This window comes from Eutrigla gurnardus (assembly GCF_963514095.1).
Source record: "Eutrigla gurnardus genome assembly, chromosome: 17".
Lineage (NCBI taxonomy): Eukaryota > Metazoa > Chordata > Actinopteri > Perciformes > Triglidae > Eutrigla > Eutrigla gurnardus.
The window spans coordinates 15,276,534-15,290,959 of record NC_139928.1 but is presented as its reverse complement, the minus strand read 5'-3'; the positions used below and the strand labels follow the sequence as shown (position 1 = coordinate 15,290,959).

The window sequence follows — 14,426 nt, the reverse complement described above, 5'->3', positions numbered from 1 at the left end:
ATTAAGATGCGGATGTGGTCGTTATTCTTTAATACCACTGCTTAGAAATCACTGTCTGCATGACTTCTAAGCTACAGCACAAGTTTCTTTTTGTCTCTCTAACATGGACACCCACACGCCGCCAGCAGGTTAAACTAGTGAAAGTACATAAAACAAATTCTTTTTAAAGGAAAAAAGGGGTGACTGGATGTGATTTCAGATGCACTTTAAGTAAAAATGGAGGTGCCACAGGAGCCGGTGGTGGGCCGAAAGATTGTTTATCACATTATCACACAGAGAGTTACACTTAAGAGACAGCCATCAAACAAATTGTTTATTGAATACACACAGTAAAATGCATTTTATTATTTTTGAGTGGTTGATATGTTGATATTTATTCCCAAGCAAAATATCAATGAAGTTGGAAGCTGACAAACACATTTTTTTATACTTTGACAATTGAAATGTAGCAAGGAATGGGATTAACGTGGATATGGGATTCTTTGTAAAATAAAAATAATTTGATGAATCAGTGATGCTGTCAGTCTGAAGGATGCTGATCAATGCAGTTGATAAAAAGCCGACAGGATTGAGATTTAGACACCGCTGAAAAAGAAATGGAAAAATACTTTTTAACAATTGGAAATACATAGTAATCTCATCACCATATAATATCAAGGAAGAAAACTGTTCAGTACGATTTTGTTTGTAGAAAAATATGACTATTCTGATGAAAATTGTAGTTTGTTTTACGTGACTCACCACTCGGGGAAATCAGGAGCCGTCCACTGCCCAATGTTCAGAGCTGCTAAGGTCCTCGGCCTGTGAAACGAGACCAGCAGCCTCTCTCTCAGGTCTCCTACTGTTGCGTCAGTAGGCCTGACTCTTCCACATGCCCCGCACACCATGTCAGCTACTTTGTCGCTGACACTAATGGCAAGCTCGTTAGTTGAACTAAAGGACACCTGGATGCTGGAAGTGCTGTTGATTATCACTGTTTTGTCAGAAACCACCACCTTGACACTGTTCCTGGAGAAACTGCTTCCAGTCATCGCTCTTCCATTTATCTGTTTAACACACATTGAACACTTTATCGTAACGCATTCCCTTTTATTTTTAAAGCTAAGATCGTCATGTCTTCATCCAGACACTTACCCAGATGTTATGTTTGTTGTCGACCGTCATCGTCACATCATTGAAGTACACGTAAACGGCTGCAATCGTGTTGACACCAGGACTGCACGTCTCCAGCTTCGCCACCACCCTGAACCAGACCGATTTCGGAGCGGTGCTGCAGGTCTGGACGATCTCGTAGGCTCTCGGCACTGTTATGGTACCGGCTTCACCGTTAAACGCAGTGAGGGTCCCGTTGTTGTCCAAATAGCAGTGCTGAACGTGGCAGCCCATCACGCCGTTCTTGACCAGGCAGTTCTCGTTGGGGTCACAGGTCATGCTTGTAGACAGAACCACGCCAGAGGCCTGGCAGGTGTGAATCCTGTGACAGTCATCGGTTATGATGGACTCTCCGACCTGCAACAAAAATACTTTATTAAATTAATGCTAAAACTTATACCACTGTACTAGTTTGTAGAGTATAATTCAGTCAGGGCTCCATGGTAGTGAGCATATCATCAACATTTCTAATAATAATTATAATAAAATAGTGGAGAATAAGTCTGCTGAGTACAGAAACCTGCATGGACTATAAAAGGTCCTATATCCATGCAACTGTTAATACATTTATACATTTTATTTGAAGTTATGTGTCGCTTTTGAGCACTCCATACAAGAAATGAGAGAATTGAGACAGAAACAGAAGAGACAAAACAGTGAAACAGTTCAAGGAGAGGCATGAAACCCATATGGGGGCCTCACCTATTATAAAATCAATACCAAAATAAGGCATAGAAGTTGAACAACATTGAAAGAAGCCGGAATGCTTTATCAATAGACTGAATAACATCCGGGTTCACATCATCAGATCTAGTCTACTTGTCAAATAAGCAAATAACATATTATCTTCTCACCTTGTAGGTCCGCCCATTGTAATAGCAGCTGCACTGGTCGGAGGGCACACAGCCAGTTCCATTGTAATAGTAGTCTTTATCACAGGCGCAGCCCTCGACACAAGTGGTGGTGCAAGTGAGGGTGTCACGGAGACCAGGGCATGGAGAGGTGCAGGGCAGCACACAGGTTTCATAATGGCTGCCGGCGCTGCATGTAAAAGCTGTAATTCAATAATAGGGGTTTTGTAAAGTAATTGTGTTGAACAGATGTAGAGTTAGAGGTGGATATGACGATGTATCATGAATGTGCACACTCACGGCAGAAAGAAGCACTTCTCCAGTTTTTAGTCTTTGCGCCGAAGTTTTGGCAGTCCAACATATATGCAGCGACGCTGTGACAGACCGTGCTTTGATCATTTTTGGCCATGCACACGTCGTAGACGCAATTTCTGAAGTAGGAAGCGGGATCGATGACATCATGGCACGCAGCAAATGGACCTTTAGCATCGGTGATGACTGAGCATTCCGCCTCTATGGCGGCTTTTTTGGAATCGTCACATTTGGGGCACTGGTCGCCGATGCAGCCGTCTTCACACACCGTTCCAGGGACGGGCACTTTCCACGCTGCTCCAAAGGTGTGGGAGTCCTTGGTCACCTTTCCGTCGGGCAGCTGGAAGTCATCTGCTTTGTCGTGGTTGAAATTGCCACACAGACCGCAGGTTCTGCCAATGTAGTTACCGGGGACGGTGATAGTGACGTGGTAGACCAGATCATACGTGACCCTCAGACCAAAGTCGGTCATGATGATGTCATTGCTCCCCTCCTGATAGACCTTCACTGCGCCATTGTGGAGGTTTAATGGAAGGCGATTTAGGGTCCCATTTACCTGCAGAGAATAATATTTGTATTGAGTAACTTTCAATTCTTCTCATCATTCAGTTATATTTATTTGGTTGTGAACATTTGTGTGCATTGTGACTTAAGAACGGTTGTCAACACCTGCACTGGCATATGGCGAACTAAGTAGCAAACTTATTACTCTGTTTTTGGTCTCTACCGACTACGGTGTGACGTACCCAAACCATTTTGATGTCGTTCTTGCGAAGGATCACGACCGTTCCGTAAACTTCCACGGCCACGAGTTTTGTCACCGACACCTTGGGATTGTCGGACAGAGCATACCACTTCTCGTTCTCCACGGCCACGGAGAACTTGGCGAGCGGCGTGCCGCTCAGGTGGCAGCTCTCGGCTGCGATGTAGGTGCAAGTGCCTTGGAAGTCGTAGGTGGTGTTGTCGAAGGTGTTGTAATGCGGATCCCCGGCGATGGAGCACACTCCTTTCCTCAAAGGCTGACACGCTCGCACGTAATTCTTCATCTCACACTTCTCATGTGCACCACAAGAGGACTGCTTGCACTGCACCTGATACGAAAGACATACCTCTTTGATCGTTCTTGGAAATGTTGTGCATGAATATGCATCCGCTATGTTCCAAACAGAGCGTGAACAGAACAAACACGGATCCTTACTGTGCCATGACAGGTGCATTCCTTCTGGCAAAGGGCATCAGGGTAGAAGACCTGCCCACGCTGGTAGTATTTGCCGTCTTGTGTGCAGCCACACTGGTCAGCAGGCACACATTTACCCCCACTCAGCAGGTAACCCTCATCACAGACGCATCCTTCCATGCACTGAGCTCCACAGTTTGAGTCTTTCTGACACGACCGGAGGCAGCTGCTGCCACAGAGCTCGTAATGGCCGTTTGATGGACACTGGGCGTCTGGGAAGAAGGTAGGGTTGGAATTATTTTTGCAGTATTATGACTCAAGAAATTCCCAAGAATTTGACCTGTCCTGATAAATAGTAGATGTCCTTACCACAGAATTGAGCTGACCTCCAGGAGTACACCGTGGCACCTTTCAGCTGGCAGGCGGCCGTGTAGGCGGTCAACGTCTTGCACTGCATGTTCCTGCTGCCCTGGTAGAGACAGACATCATACAAACAGTCGCTGAGGAAACCCGCAGGGTCGACCTTGGCGTGGCAGTCGCGGAACGGGCCCGCGGGGTCGCCGATGAGGCCACAGTAACTGTTGGTGTTGTAGGTTTCTTTCCGAGTGGCGTTACAACCAGGGCAGGGGCCGCTGCAGCCGTCCACGCAGCCGGGGATCTTGGTCACTTTCCAGCTTTGACCGTACTCCTCAGAACTGGAGGCTTTTTTCCCGTCTCTCATTGTCATGTCATCTTTGGGGTTGAGATTGTAATTGCCGCAAAGACCTTGCATCGCACCCATGTAGGTGCTGGGAACGGTGACGAATGCTACGCTGTTCCAGTCGTAGTACACTTTCACCCCGGAGTCCGTCTCGATGACAGCAAACCAGCCGCTCGTGTAGAGGTGGAGTTTGTTGCTGTTCAGCTTCATAGGGAGGTTGGAGAGCTCGCCATTGACCTTAAAGATAACAATGACAAAGGAAAAGGTTCATAAAGTAATTTTACGCTTAATCAATTGGGACTAATTTTGATACTAAAAATAAATAACTGCATATATATTGCAGCTCTGAAAGTATGATGTCCTTTTGGAAATACGTTACCACAACGGCACCAGGTTGCTCTTTGCTGATGATGATCGTGTACCCGTACACTTTGACCTCTACCAGCTGGACAACGGACCCGATCTTCTTATCTTGACCGTTATTCTGCAGCACAACACTAAAATGTTCCAGGTTGGTTCGATTGGAGGAGACGCCAGCCATCTGATATGCACAAGTGCCCTGGAAGTTGTAGCGCTCCCCATCGAAGGTCACAAAATGTGGGTCGCCGGATACCATACATGTGGCGTGGTTGACTGGATGGCAACCTCTAATGCCCTCCACCACCTGGCACTGCTGCCCGGCGGGACAGCCGGTCCGATTGGAAGACAAGCGTCCGCTGGCGGAGCATGTGTAGCGTTGGGTGCAGGTTTCATCACCCCAGAAGGAGGCTCCGGCTTCCACATAGTGACCCTCGTACATGCAGCCGCACTGAGCCTTAGGGACGCACTTGGTGCCGCTGAGCATGAAGCTGGCATTACAGGCACACGCCGCCACACAGGGGGCGTTGCATTTTGTGGGAGGGTTTGGGTTTGCACATGTAGCAGGACAGCCACTCCCACAGAACTCATAGTGGCTGTTATCTGGGCATTTTGGTGTAGCTGTGTGGACACAGAGACAGATCCTCAGCTTAAATTCAGTTATTCACAGTAACTCTAATCAGGAAAACGTACTTAAAGTACTTAAATTAAAAGTACTAAATGTCCCATGTGTTACTCTTCTTCTTATTGTTATTATTATGCATTATTTGCTGGTTTATGTGGAGGCATGCATTTATATATTATATTATATTCATTATTGATCAATTTGCTGATATCCATTAAACAATTTAAATATAGTGATGAATGCTTGTTTTGTCCAAACAACAAACAAACAAACATAGTTATTACAAATAAATAAAAATAAAATTCTTCACATTTGAGTACCATAAATAGTTTTTTCCACATTTGCATTAAAAATGGCTTAGTAGCTGCCAATTAATTAATTAATTAATTAATTGATCGACTAATGGTTGCAGCTCATTGCATGTTTTGCAATATGCATGGAAAAAAAAGACTTTCAAGCACATTACTTGAGTTTCATTCCTCCACTGCATTTATTAATAATTTACAGTATGATCTTCACACCTTTATTTACTTACGGCATTTAGTAGAACTCCTCCAGTCAGTAGCTTTGGCCCCAGACCTCTGACAGATGTCAGCGTAGCCTTGCAGAGTGTTGCAAAGATACGTGTTCACAAGTTCCCCCCTGCAGAGGTCGAGCATGCAGTTGCTTTGAAAGACGTTGGAGTCGATGTCAGGTTGACAACCTAGAAGTTCTACAAAATTTAGTACAAGTGCACTGCAGACGATTTGTTTCTCTAATTTCTTTTCTTCACTAAGGGGACAATTTTGACATTGGCCACCGCATCCATCTTTGCAACTGGCATCGTCTGCGGCGCCAGGAACCCTCCAGCGCCCTCCCAGCGCCGCCACGCTGCCGGCCACTGAGCCACCGGGAGTCGTGAGGTCGTCTTCCTTTTTGTTGTTGAAGTTGCCACACAGGCCGCACACGCTGCCAGCAAACCTGCCCGGCACCGTGACGGCGAGGTACTCGTTCCAGTCGTACTGCACAGACAGGCCAAAGTCTGTCTCCATGATGACATAGAGGCCTTTCTGGTAAAGCTTCACCTGGCCGTTCTTCAAGTTGATCGGGAGATGCCATCGTTGATAGTTCACCTGGGAATGAATCCAAGTTCACTTGCATTTCATACAACGTTTGAATACCACGAGACAACACATCACATTATACCTGCCATGTCATCATTGCCTTTTGGTTGTTAGATGGTAGGATATCTCAAAAACTTTACACATTTAAATGAAATGTAGTGGAAAGTTAAAATCATTGATTACCATTATACACATTTTCATTTAGACCAGATTTATCTTTTTAAATATCTGGATTTGTCCAATTGTATTTCTTCAGTTACCTGTTAAATTATAGTCTATTCCCTGACATTGAAAATGTCCATTTCAAAGCTTCCCCCACTGTACTTTACTTATTTATCATTTCCATTAGAAGTTCACAATTAAAATCTCCTTTTGTGTCCTTAACAATTTATTTATTTATTTAGTTAATGGTGTTAATGTAGTCAAATGTACAAATATTGAGTTTAGTAAATACTTTAAACTAGCTAAAATAGCTTAAAGCTTCTCAAATACATTTTAAAAATCTAAAACCTGCAAATTGCCTCAAAAATGAAAAGGGTTTCTACTGCACTTGTTTGAATATAAAGATAAATCCTATGCATCCCTAAAAATATAAAACTTTTTCTGTTATTACAGTAAAGATCTCAATAAACACAGCACAAGAAATATGAAACATAACACTGCTAGACTCACCCGGACGATACCGAGCTCGGAGCGAACCATGTTGATGTTGAACCCGTGAACGTTGACAGTCACCGTCTCCACTGTTGGGACCGTCACGTTGCCCTCATTGGAGTTCTTGGTCTCCACATCAAAGGCCGGGAGGTTCTCAGCAACATGGCAGTTCTTGGCCAAGGTGTAGGTGCAGTTGCCCAAAAAGGTGTAATGGTAGTTGTCAAAGGTGTAGTGGAGCGTGCCCATGACCCAGCAGGTTCCTGACTGTGTTGTTAAAGCAGCTGGTCCTCCGCTGCAAAATCCTGCATTTTTATGATAGATTTTATTTTTTAATTTCCACAGTCTTGTCATTAATGTATTATTTTATGGTTCATGTACATTTTTAATTATTTCTACTGCATGCCAAGCTGTTTATTTAACTTTCATTGTGAACTAGTTCAAATAAAGATAAAAACATCTCCCTGAATCTCATCATTTATGAGGAAAGAAAACACCTTTTTTTAAGTAATTCTTGATAACTTACCACTCAGGAGAAGGGCTGAAAGGATTACAACAAACAACCCCATGTTTGTCAGTGGAGAGGACCTAATAGAGCAAAAGGAAACAAAATTGTACACTTTTAATTTTTTGTTTTTAAAATTTTAATTTAAAATGTGCATTTTATTGTCAACATATAAATACCAAGATATAACTAAACTAAATGTAGCTTCTTAACTTTGTTAAATATGATATAAGATGTAATATAAAAATAATGATATTACAAGAAAACATTTGTTCACATCAACATGAAAATGAAAAATGCACACAAAAAACCTTGACAGAAATAGCTGAGAACAGCTGGTAAATAGTTGGTTCAATATTTCAGTTATCATAATGATTATTCTCACCCGAGCTGGTCAAGAGGCATTCAGGGGTTCAGCTGCAGGATTTAAGGAGGCTTAAATACTTTCTGTCCTCCACTAATGGACCAATCAGCTTCTTTATGTAGCTTTTCCAAGAAGCGAACAAATACAGCATCACATGACACATTTGTTGTAAAGTCTTTGTTCATGGGAATGGAAGATTTTATTTGAATCAAGTTGATTTTTGCCAACTCACAAGGAGTGTAAAGTAAAAATGCACAAGAACTAGCAAAATATGGTAAAGGGGTAAAACAAAACAAAATCCTATAACAGGATGTAGACATATTATACAGATCAATCTAGAAATGACTCTTGGTCCAGCGTGACCTTTGTTATATATCTGATTGGTCTGCTGGCTTTGTTCCCGTCGAGATACTATAAATCATTCATCTAGTGTGATTTATTTGTTGACACTGTGGCTGTTTGGTTACCACCTGCAAGAATAATGGCTGGGTGTGAGTTGATCAAATGCATAAATCTCAATGTTATCGTGACTATCAAGCGGAGCTCCCTTCTGCTGTCTTGCAGGGCTGTGAACTCATTGTCACCTCGTGATGTTCTCCATTTTGCCGGCGTTATGTTTTGTTAACTCTTTGATAAGATTGTATTTTGTTGCAGGAACACAAGTGTCTTTGTTTGCACTTGTGTGTATATTTTTATATATATATATGCATATATATTTATAACTTAGCGTGACTTAGCCTCTCTTTAATCCGTGAGCAAACAGTTTTTGACTTCATTCCAGTAAAGCCAGTCAGTCATGTCAGACCTGAGTTGACAAAGCGTCACAGTGAAGTATGTGCAAAGGGCTTCATGCATGAGCTAGCAACATAACAACAGCAGTCCATTCATTGAAAAGTAAAGCTAGTAAACCAGTGGTTCCCCAACCTAGGCTTCAGGATTCCCCCCACTAGATGATTCGGCTTATAGACCATGCCTGTTTCATCAAAAGACTCTAATCTTAGCTTTTCTTCATTGCCTCTTCAGGAAAACATGAAAAAATCGGACAAGTTTGACACCTTTAAACTAACAGCGTTGCTTGTTCAGTTCCCTAAATTCAACAACGTCAGCCGAGCATGATAGAAGCAAGTCATATTTCTTGGTTCCTGGTGGACCGGTTGAACCTCTTCATCACAAGGCCGATTTTTTCTGCCTCCTGTCCAAATGACTTTGCCAAAATAAATATATATCTTTAGAACTACAAGGGCTTTATGTTTAATCTTGGTCTCAAAGGAAAGCTAAGATTATACTGAAGTGTCAGAATCAAGATACGTGTTGCTGTGTCAGAGTAAGTTCACCTGGAACACAGTAGAACCTTTGCATTTTTAGCTCTGACTAAAAAAATCTTAGAGTGAAAGCCACCTTTGAATCATAGGATAGTAATAGATAGATAATATCTGAAGAGTAACTGCAAAAGTAGTAAAATTCACATTCACCATTTTGTACCATTTTACCGTTCTCGGGTACCGGATTGGAAAATCATGGTTGATTCCATACAAATTTTGTTTTTGACTCATTTTGCTCGGCCCTGGTCAACAGTGAGTGTGTGTCTTGTGATATAAGGCTGAAACTCACTGGCCCAATCTCAATGTCCACCCTAAAGCCTTAAACCCTGAACCTTCAGGGACTTAACTGACGTCACCTGGTCAATGGTTGAATGTGAGGAGCTGTCAGGGCTTGAAATGATAGAAACACATGGGACAGCATTTGGCATGTCACTTTATTTTGATGAAACTTAACATGTGATCTGAACGTTTGGGTTTTTATTTCACTTTTTTGACTAATTTGAACGCCTTCCAGCCTTTTATCATCCAAAGCTAGGCGCAATTGTCAAATAATTTATTTACTTGTGGTTAGTTCAGTAAGCTAAATAAACATAAATGGTTGATGAATAAACCAGGTGTGTAGCCTGTGATGACATTCCTGTGATTTTAAGCGTTTTATGTTCCATGTGAATAATAATAATATAATAATATACCACACATGCGCTGTCCTCTTTGTTTACGTTTTCTTTTAATTCCTCCGGGCTCCCCCTGGTAACCCCGTGTTTCACGTCACAACGCTATGAATTGTGGGTAATTCCCTCAGGAAAAGTCAGCATCTGGAGGCTACGTGAGTCGGTCGCATTTCAAAGAGCTTTCAGGGACGTTTTTTCCAAGAGGGAAGAAAATCTGAAAACATGCTTTAAATCTCAGGTAATCTCCTTCAAAAATATTTCTTGTTGTATTTGTTGAAATTCTCATTACATCCCACCAGAAATCAATAAATCTAATGCTCTAACAAAAGCAAATCTGATAATTGTGCTTGTAAACATTCAAATTAAATATAATTAATCTTGGGAGAGACGAACATGATGAACACCAAATTAATCTTATGAAGATTTTTTATGAAGATATTTCATTTTATCCCAATGTCTTGAAAACTTAACTGGGGAGTTGTTAGCTTGCATTAATATTTCCAAACCCAGTGTTGATGTAATCCCCAAATATCCCAAACCTGACGCCATCCACTTTAATGACCTCCTACTCTCTCAGGGCTGGAGGCGATATATCTTTAGAAAGGGAAAGGCCCAGATCATTGTGTGTGTGTTAACCAGATATTTCAGGAAAAGCTCTCAAGAACTGCTGTCTGTGGATTTCTTTAAACTAAAAGAATATCTTCTCGCCCTTAATAACATTCCTCATCATTTGCCTTTCCCCCCTTGTTGCAGTAACCTCGTAAACCTGCAGTCTGTTAACCGCTAACCCTCCCAGGATCACTGATTACATGCCTGACCAGTTGCTCAAATGAGCCATCAAAACCATCGGCTTCTTTCTTGGGAAAAGCAACGGTCCTCTCCCAATGACAGTGACATCACTTTGTGATATCAAAAACTTTTCTTTTATACTTTACCACATGCCTTTGTATGCCACAGCTCAGTGAGTGGCTCAACCTGTTTGCAGTGTGAAACTAAATCAGACAACCGGTCGGTTGAGTAAGAGGGAGGAGGCAAAAGTCTGACACGGGCTGTAAATCTAGTGACACTGTGGTTGTTTGCTCTCCCGAGAGACACAATCTGTGTGGCAAATACGTGACCAGAAGAGAGCGGAAACTACAGTGGACTGCACATGGGAAGGTGAGGTGGAAATATGAAGAGTAGGGCGTCTAAAGTCAGCTGACTCTTGTTATCAATGTGCTTTGATTGATTATGCTATCGATAGGATATCGTTGCTGCTCCTCTGTGTGCTCATCTCCATCGTTGTTCTCACTCTTTCTGCAGCAGACCCAACAGCACCAATGCGGTTTCTGCTGATTACGGGCCTTCTGTGCACCTTGGCGTGCCTGACACTGCTGCTGATTGTTCTGGGCCAAAGTCAAGTGTTGGTCTTGCTGAACAAGGAATGTGACAAGCTGCCGATCGGATTAAAGAGGGCTGATGAGGAACTTTCAAATTCTGTCACTTTCAAAGACTCGCTGGGAAAACTGCTGGATCAGGGGGGGAAAATAGTGCGGGATCTGGAGGCGGAGGTGGCCAAACTGGGTCCGGAGATGGAGACGAGGAAAACAAAAATCGCTGCCTGTCAAGTGGAAAAGGTGAAACGTTTCTTGTTGTTTTTTTGGGGATTCTCTCTTTCTGCTCCTCAAACAGAAACGCATCGACATAATGTAACAAAGTGTCGCTTCACCTGTTGTGTTTGCTGCTGATAAAATGCTGGTGGACAGCGTGGAGTAGGTTATTTGGAAAAACCACAGACACTTTAACTTTGAATACATCAACGAACCGGAAAAGTCCCGTCCCTTTTCGTCAGAGCTCTGTTCAGACCCGCTCCCCCAGAACGCCTAACGAGTGCAATCAGGAAGTAAGCGTTGACAGACAGGCAGGCCAAATATTAAAATTTTCGATTGGACAGGGTTTTTATTGTCCTGCCACAGCCACAGAACATTAAATTTATTCATTGGTATCGGTATGTTGCGAGGATTTCAAGTTATATAACAGAATGTGTTTCTGAACAGAATCACTTTAAGTACAATTTTAATGTGCCTTATTAGAATATTTTTATGCTAGTTTATTCTTCTACCATAAGTTTGAGAGTGTTTGAGATTCACTGAGATGCGTTTATCTGACAGCAGGTGTTTTAGCTCCTTGTCACGTTACAAATGTCTAGGAGCTGTAAGCAGCTCCATTTACTATGTCCGAGATTTCATTTAAATATAAATAACCGTCCAACTGTTCGAATTGATCTTTTGACCTTGTAAAACTAGCTCCACGTCTTTGAATGCAGAACTTTTGCTTGTTTAACGCTACTATTGTTTTCAACTTGTGTTATTTTTCCTCCCACACGTTTGTAGAAATCAAAAGCCGATGAGCTGGCGGCCAAATTGACAGAACGCACTGAGACTGAAGGTAAAACGCACAGTTCCCTCATTTATCATCATTTATGCTCTGCTGCTAGTGCCATCATGTGGTGAAATACAAGAATTACTAATTAGGTCTGCATTGTTCCTTCTTCTCTAGTACACTTAAAACCAGAGTCAGATGCCTGGAAGGAAGAGATTAAAAACCTGAGAGCACAACTGGTGGAGTACAGACCAATTTGTGATTACGTGAACAATAACACACTCGCTGGGTAGGTCAAAAAATCAATCAAATTGAAATTTAACATAAATAGTTGGATAATAATAATAATAATATGATTCTATCTTTCAGGAAACTATGTGGCACAAAAGGGGAAGGCCTGTCTTGAAGGAGACGAAGGAATACATTTGTCAATTTGTAATTTTGTCATTCCTGTTACTGGTGTATGAAATCTAAAAATCTAAATGTATATAACTCTGATAACAAGACTTTTTATTGAAACATTTGTGAGTTTTCCTGTTTTCCTAGAATATCTAGAATGTGTGGCACTTGTTTCCTGCTATATCTTTTTCTACTTTTTGCAGTACAGACACAAAATGAAGGAGGAGATAGAGACTTGAGTCAAACCAGGACAAAATGTGATTACTTGGCAAACGTCTCAGGCCTTTATGTACACAAGTAGATCAGGTTTCCTGCTGTACAACACCCAATGTACTGATGTCCTCCCTTTGCAATGCAAATACTGTCATCATGGCATTTGGTTGTTACTTCTGGTATTTCATGAAGGCAGGTTTGTACACATTAAGGTCACTTGTAAAGGTTATAGGAAAAGGTTGTACAAATGTGAACTTTGTATGAGTCAAGAGAAACAAGTTTGTATTTGGCTTTGTGACCATCAAACTGTATTTGTATGTCACCTTTTCATACAAGTCATTGCAATTCAAATGACTTTACATGGGACTGATAAGTTCATAGGAAGACATTACAAATAGACCAATGAAAGAAATGACAACACAATAACAAGACAGCATAACAAGACAAAAGTAAACAGGGGAAAAAAGAAGTAAACACACGAAGAACAATTTATTACAATTTAAAATATGGTCATAAAACATTCAAGTTACAGTTTTTAGTCTTTGGTACATTACATCTTGTAATTACTCTTGTAATCAAACTCCTACATGTGCAACTTTGTACTGGTGAAATTGATACATGCTATTGGAAAAAGGCTGACTATCTTGTTTGTAAACAATGACACAAAGACACAAAGATTCTGATGGCACTGACAAGTTCCTTGACCTGCATATTTACTTTTAAGAAATAAATATTGGCGAGTTTCTGGCTTTTGCATTAATCCATTGTGTGGTGCCATTTGTATGAGAATTGCACTTACTGTTACAAATGTTGAGGATGATTGGAGATATGAACCAGCAACAGCCAAGCTAAAAAGTTGCGTTCCAAATAAGATGTTTAAAATGATGTATTTGTTTATTATGATTTGTTTTTCTTAGGAAGCAGAAAGCATCTTGATCTATAAAAGAAGAATTAATTAATTCTGAAATGTATGATTAAAAAAATGTCACGGCATCCTCAGTAGAAAGTCTTTATGACTTTTTCTGTCAGAGGGGGACTCCAATTTCTTACCCTGAGGGACACCAGATACTGTGTCTAAGAAGAAGAAAATACCTTTTCAGTGTCTCTATGGTGTCATTTCTCCCCGTCTGACATCAACATTACCGTGTGTGTGTGAAAGGTCAAGACGTGCAGCAACGTAGAATTTAGTTGGCACTAGAGAATGTTTTAAAGAACTCTGTTTGCCAATGCCCGTGATATCTGGAACACCACACTAACAGCTCCAGGAGTGACCCAGCAAACATAACTGTGGCTTCTCGAGTGTGCCTGTTTAGTAGCCACAGGTGTAAATGTGAACATGACACCTGTGACTTCATACAGTGCATGGACCAACAGGGGTGAAATGTGATCTAATACAGTGGGGGGTCAATATAATGAAGACTGACCTGGTCGCCGACAGGACGATACCAGAGGAGAGAACAGGTTGAATGAGAACCTGAACACACAGGTGTAATTAAACAAATTGTGCTTCCTCCTGTTTCCAGTGCCTAATTCCTCAGATGTCGAACTGTTCCTTTAATCTGAATCTTAAAGTTCAAATTCAATTCTATAATTCAGATTTTATACATTTACTACACAATACGACACTTTAATGCATTTTCTACTATTAATTCAAATTACAACC

At 41.5% G+C, this 14,426-nt stretch overlaps 2 protein-coding genes across 3 annotated transcripts; one reads left to right on the top strand and one right to left on the bottom strand.

Annotated features, from left to right (window-relative positions):
* Window positions 1–300: 300 nt before the first annotated feature.
* On the bottom strand, window positions 301–7,177 carry LOC311027476 (IgGFc-binding protein-like; the record flags this gene model as incomplete). The annotated part of the gene is made up of 11 exons (XM_084031498.1): window positions 301–585; window positions 742–1,046; window positions 1,135–1,509; window positions 2,007–2,206; window positions 2,304–2,871; window positions 3,062–3,406; window positions 3,514–3,764; window positions 3,862–4,429; window positions 4,572–5,198; window positions 6,017–6,286; window positions 6,950–7,177. The coding sequence occupies 11 exons, from the start codon at window positions 7,175–7,177 to the stop codon at window positions 576–578; spliced, it is 3,747 nt and encodes a 1,248-aa protein (XP_083887624.1). The 3' UTR covers window positions 301–575.
* Window positions 7,178–10,737: 3,560 nt separating this feature from the next.
* On the top strand, window positions 10,738–13,523 carry LOC311027924 (uncharacterized protein). 2 transcript variants are annotated; one of them, XM_084032145.1, is made up of 5 exons: window positions 10,738–10,948; window positions 11,096–11,406; window positions 12,163–12,217; window positions 12,329–12,440; window positions 12,521–13,523. In XM_084032145.1, exons 2-5 carry the CDS (start codon window positions 11,110–11,112, stop codon window positions 12,555–12,557), a joined length of 501 nt encoding a protein of 166 aa, XP_083888271.1. In that variant the 5' UTR covers window positions 10,738–10,948; window positions 11,096–11,109; the 3' UTR covers window positions 12,558–13,523. The 2 variants fall into 2 exon arrangements, with proteins under 2 accessions (XP_083888271.1, XP_083888270.1); XM_084032144.1 differs by having other exon boundaries at window positions 10,744–10,948; window positions 11,093–11,406.
* The last annotated feature ends 903 nt before the right edge of the window (window positions 13,524–14,426 follow it).

Coding starts and splice junctions, on each gene's coding strand:
- LOC311027924 (XM_084032145.1), top strand. CDS start 11,110: ATGCGGTTTCTGCTGATTACGGGCCTTCTGTGCACCTTGGCGTGCCTG. Junction 12,218..12,328: donor AGAACGCACTGAGACTGAAG/GTAAAACGCACA, acceptor CTTCTTCTCTAG/TACACTTAAAACCAGAGTCA. Junction 12,441..12,520: donor AACAATAACACACTCGCTGG/GTAGGTCAAAAA, acceptor TCTATCTTTCAG/GAAACTATGTGGCACAAAAG.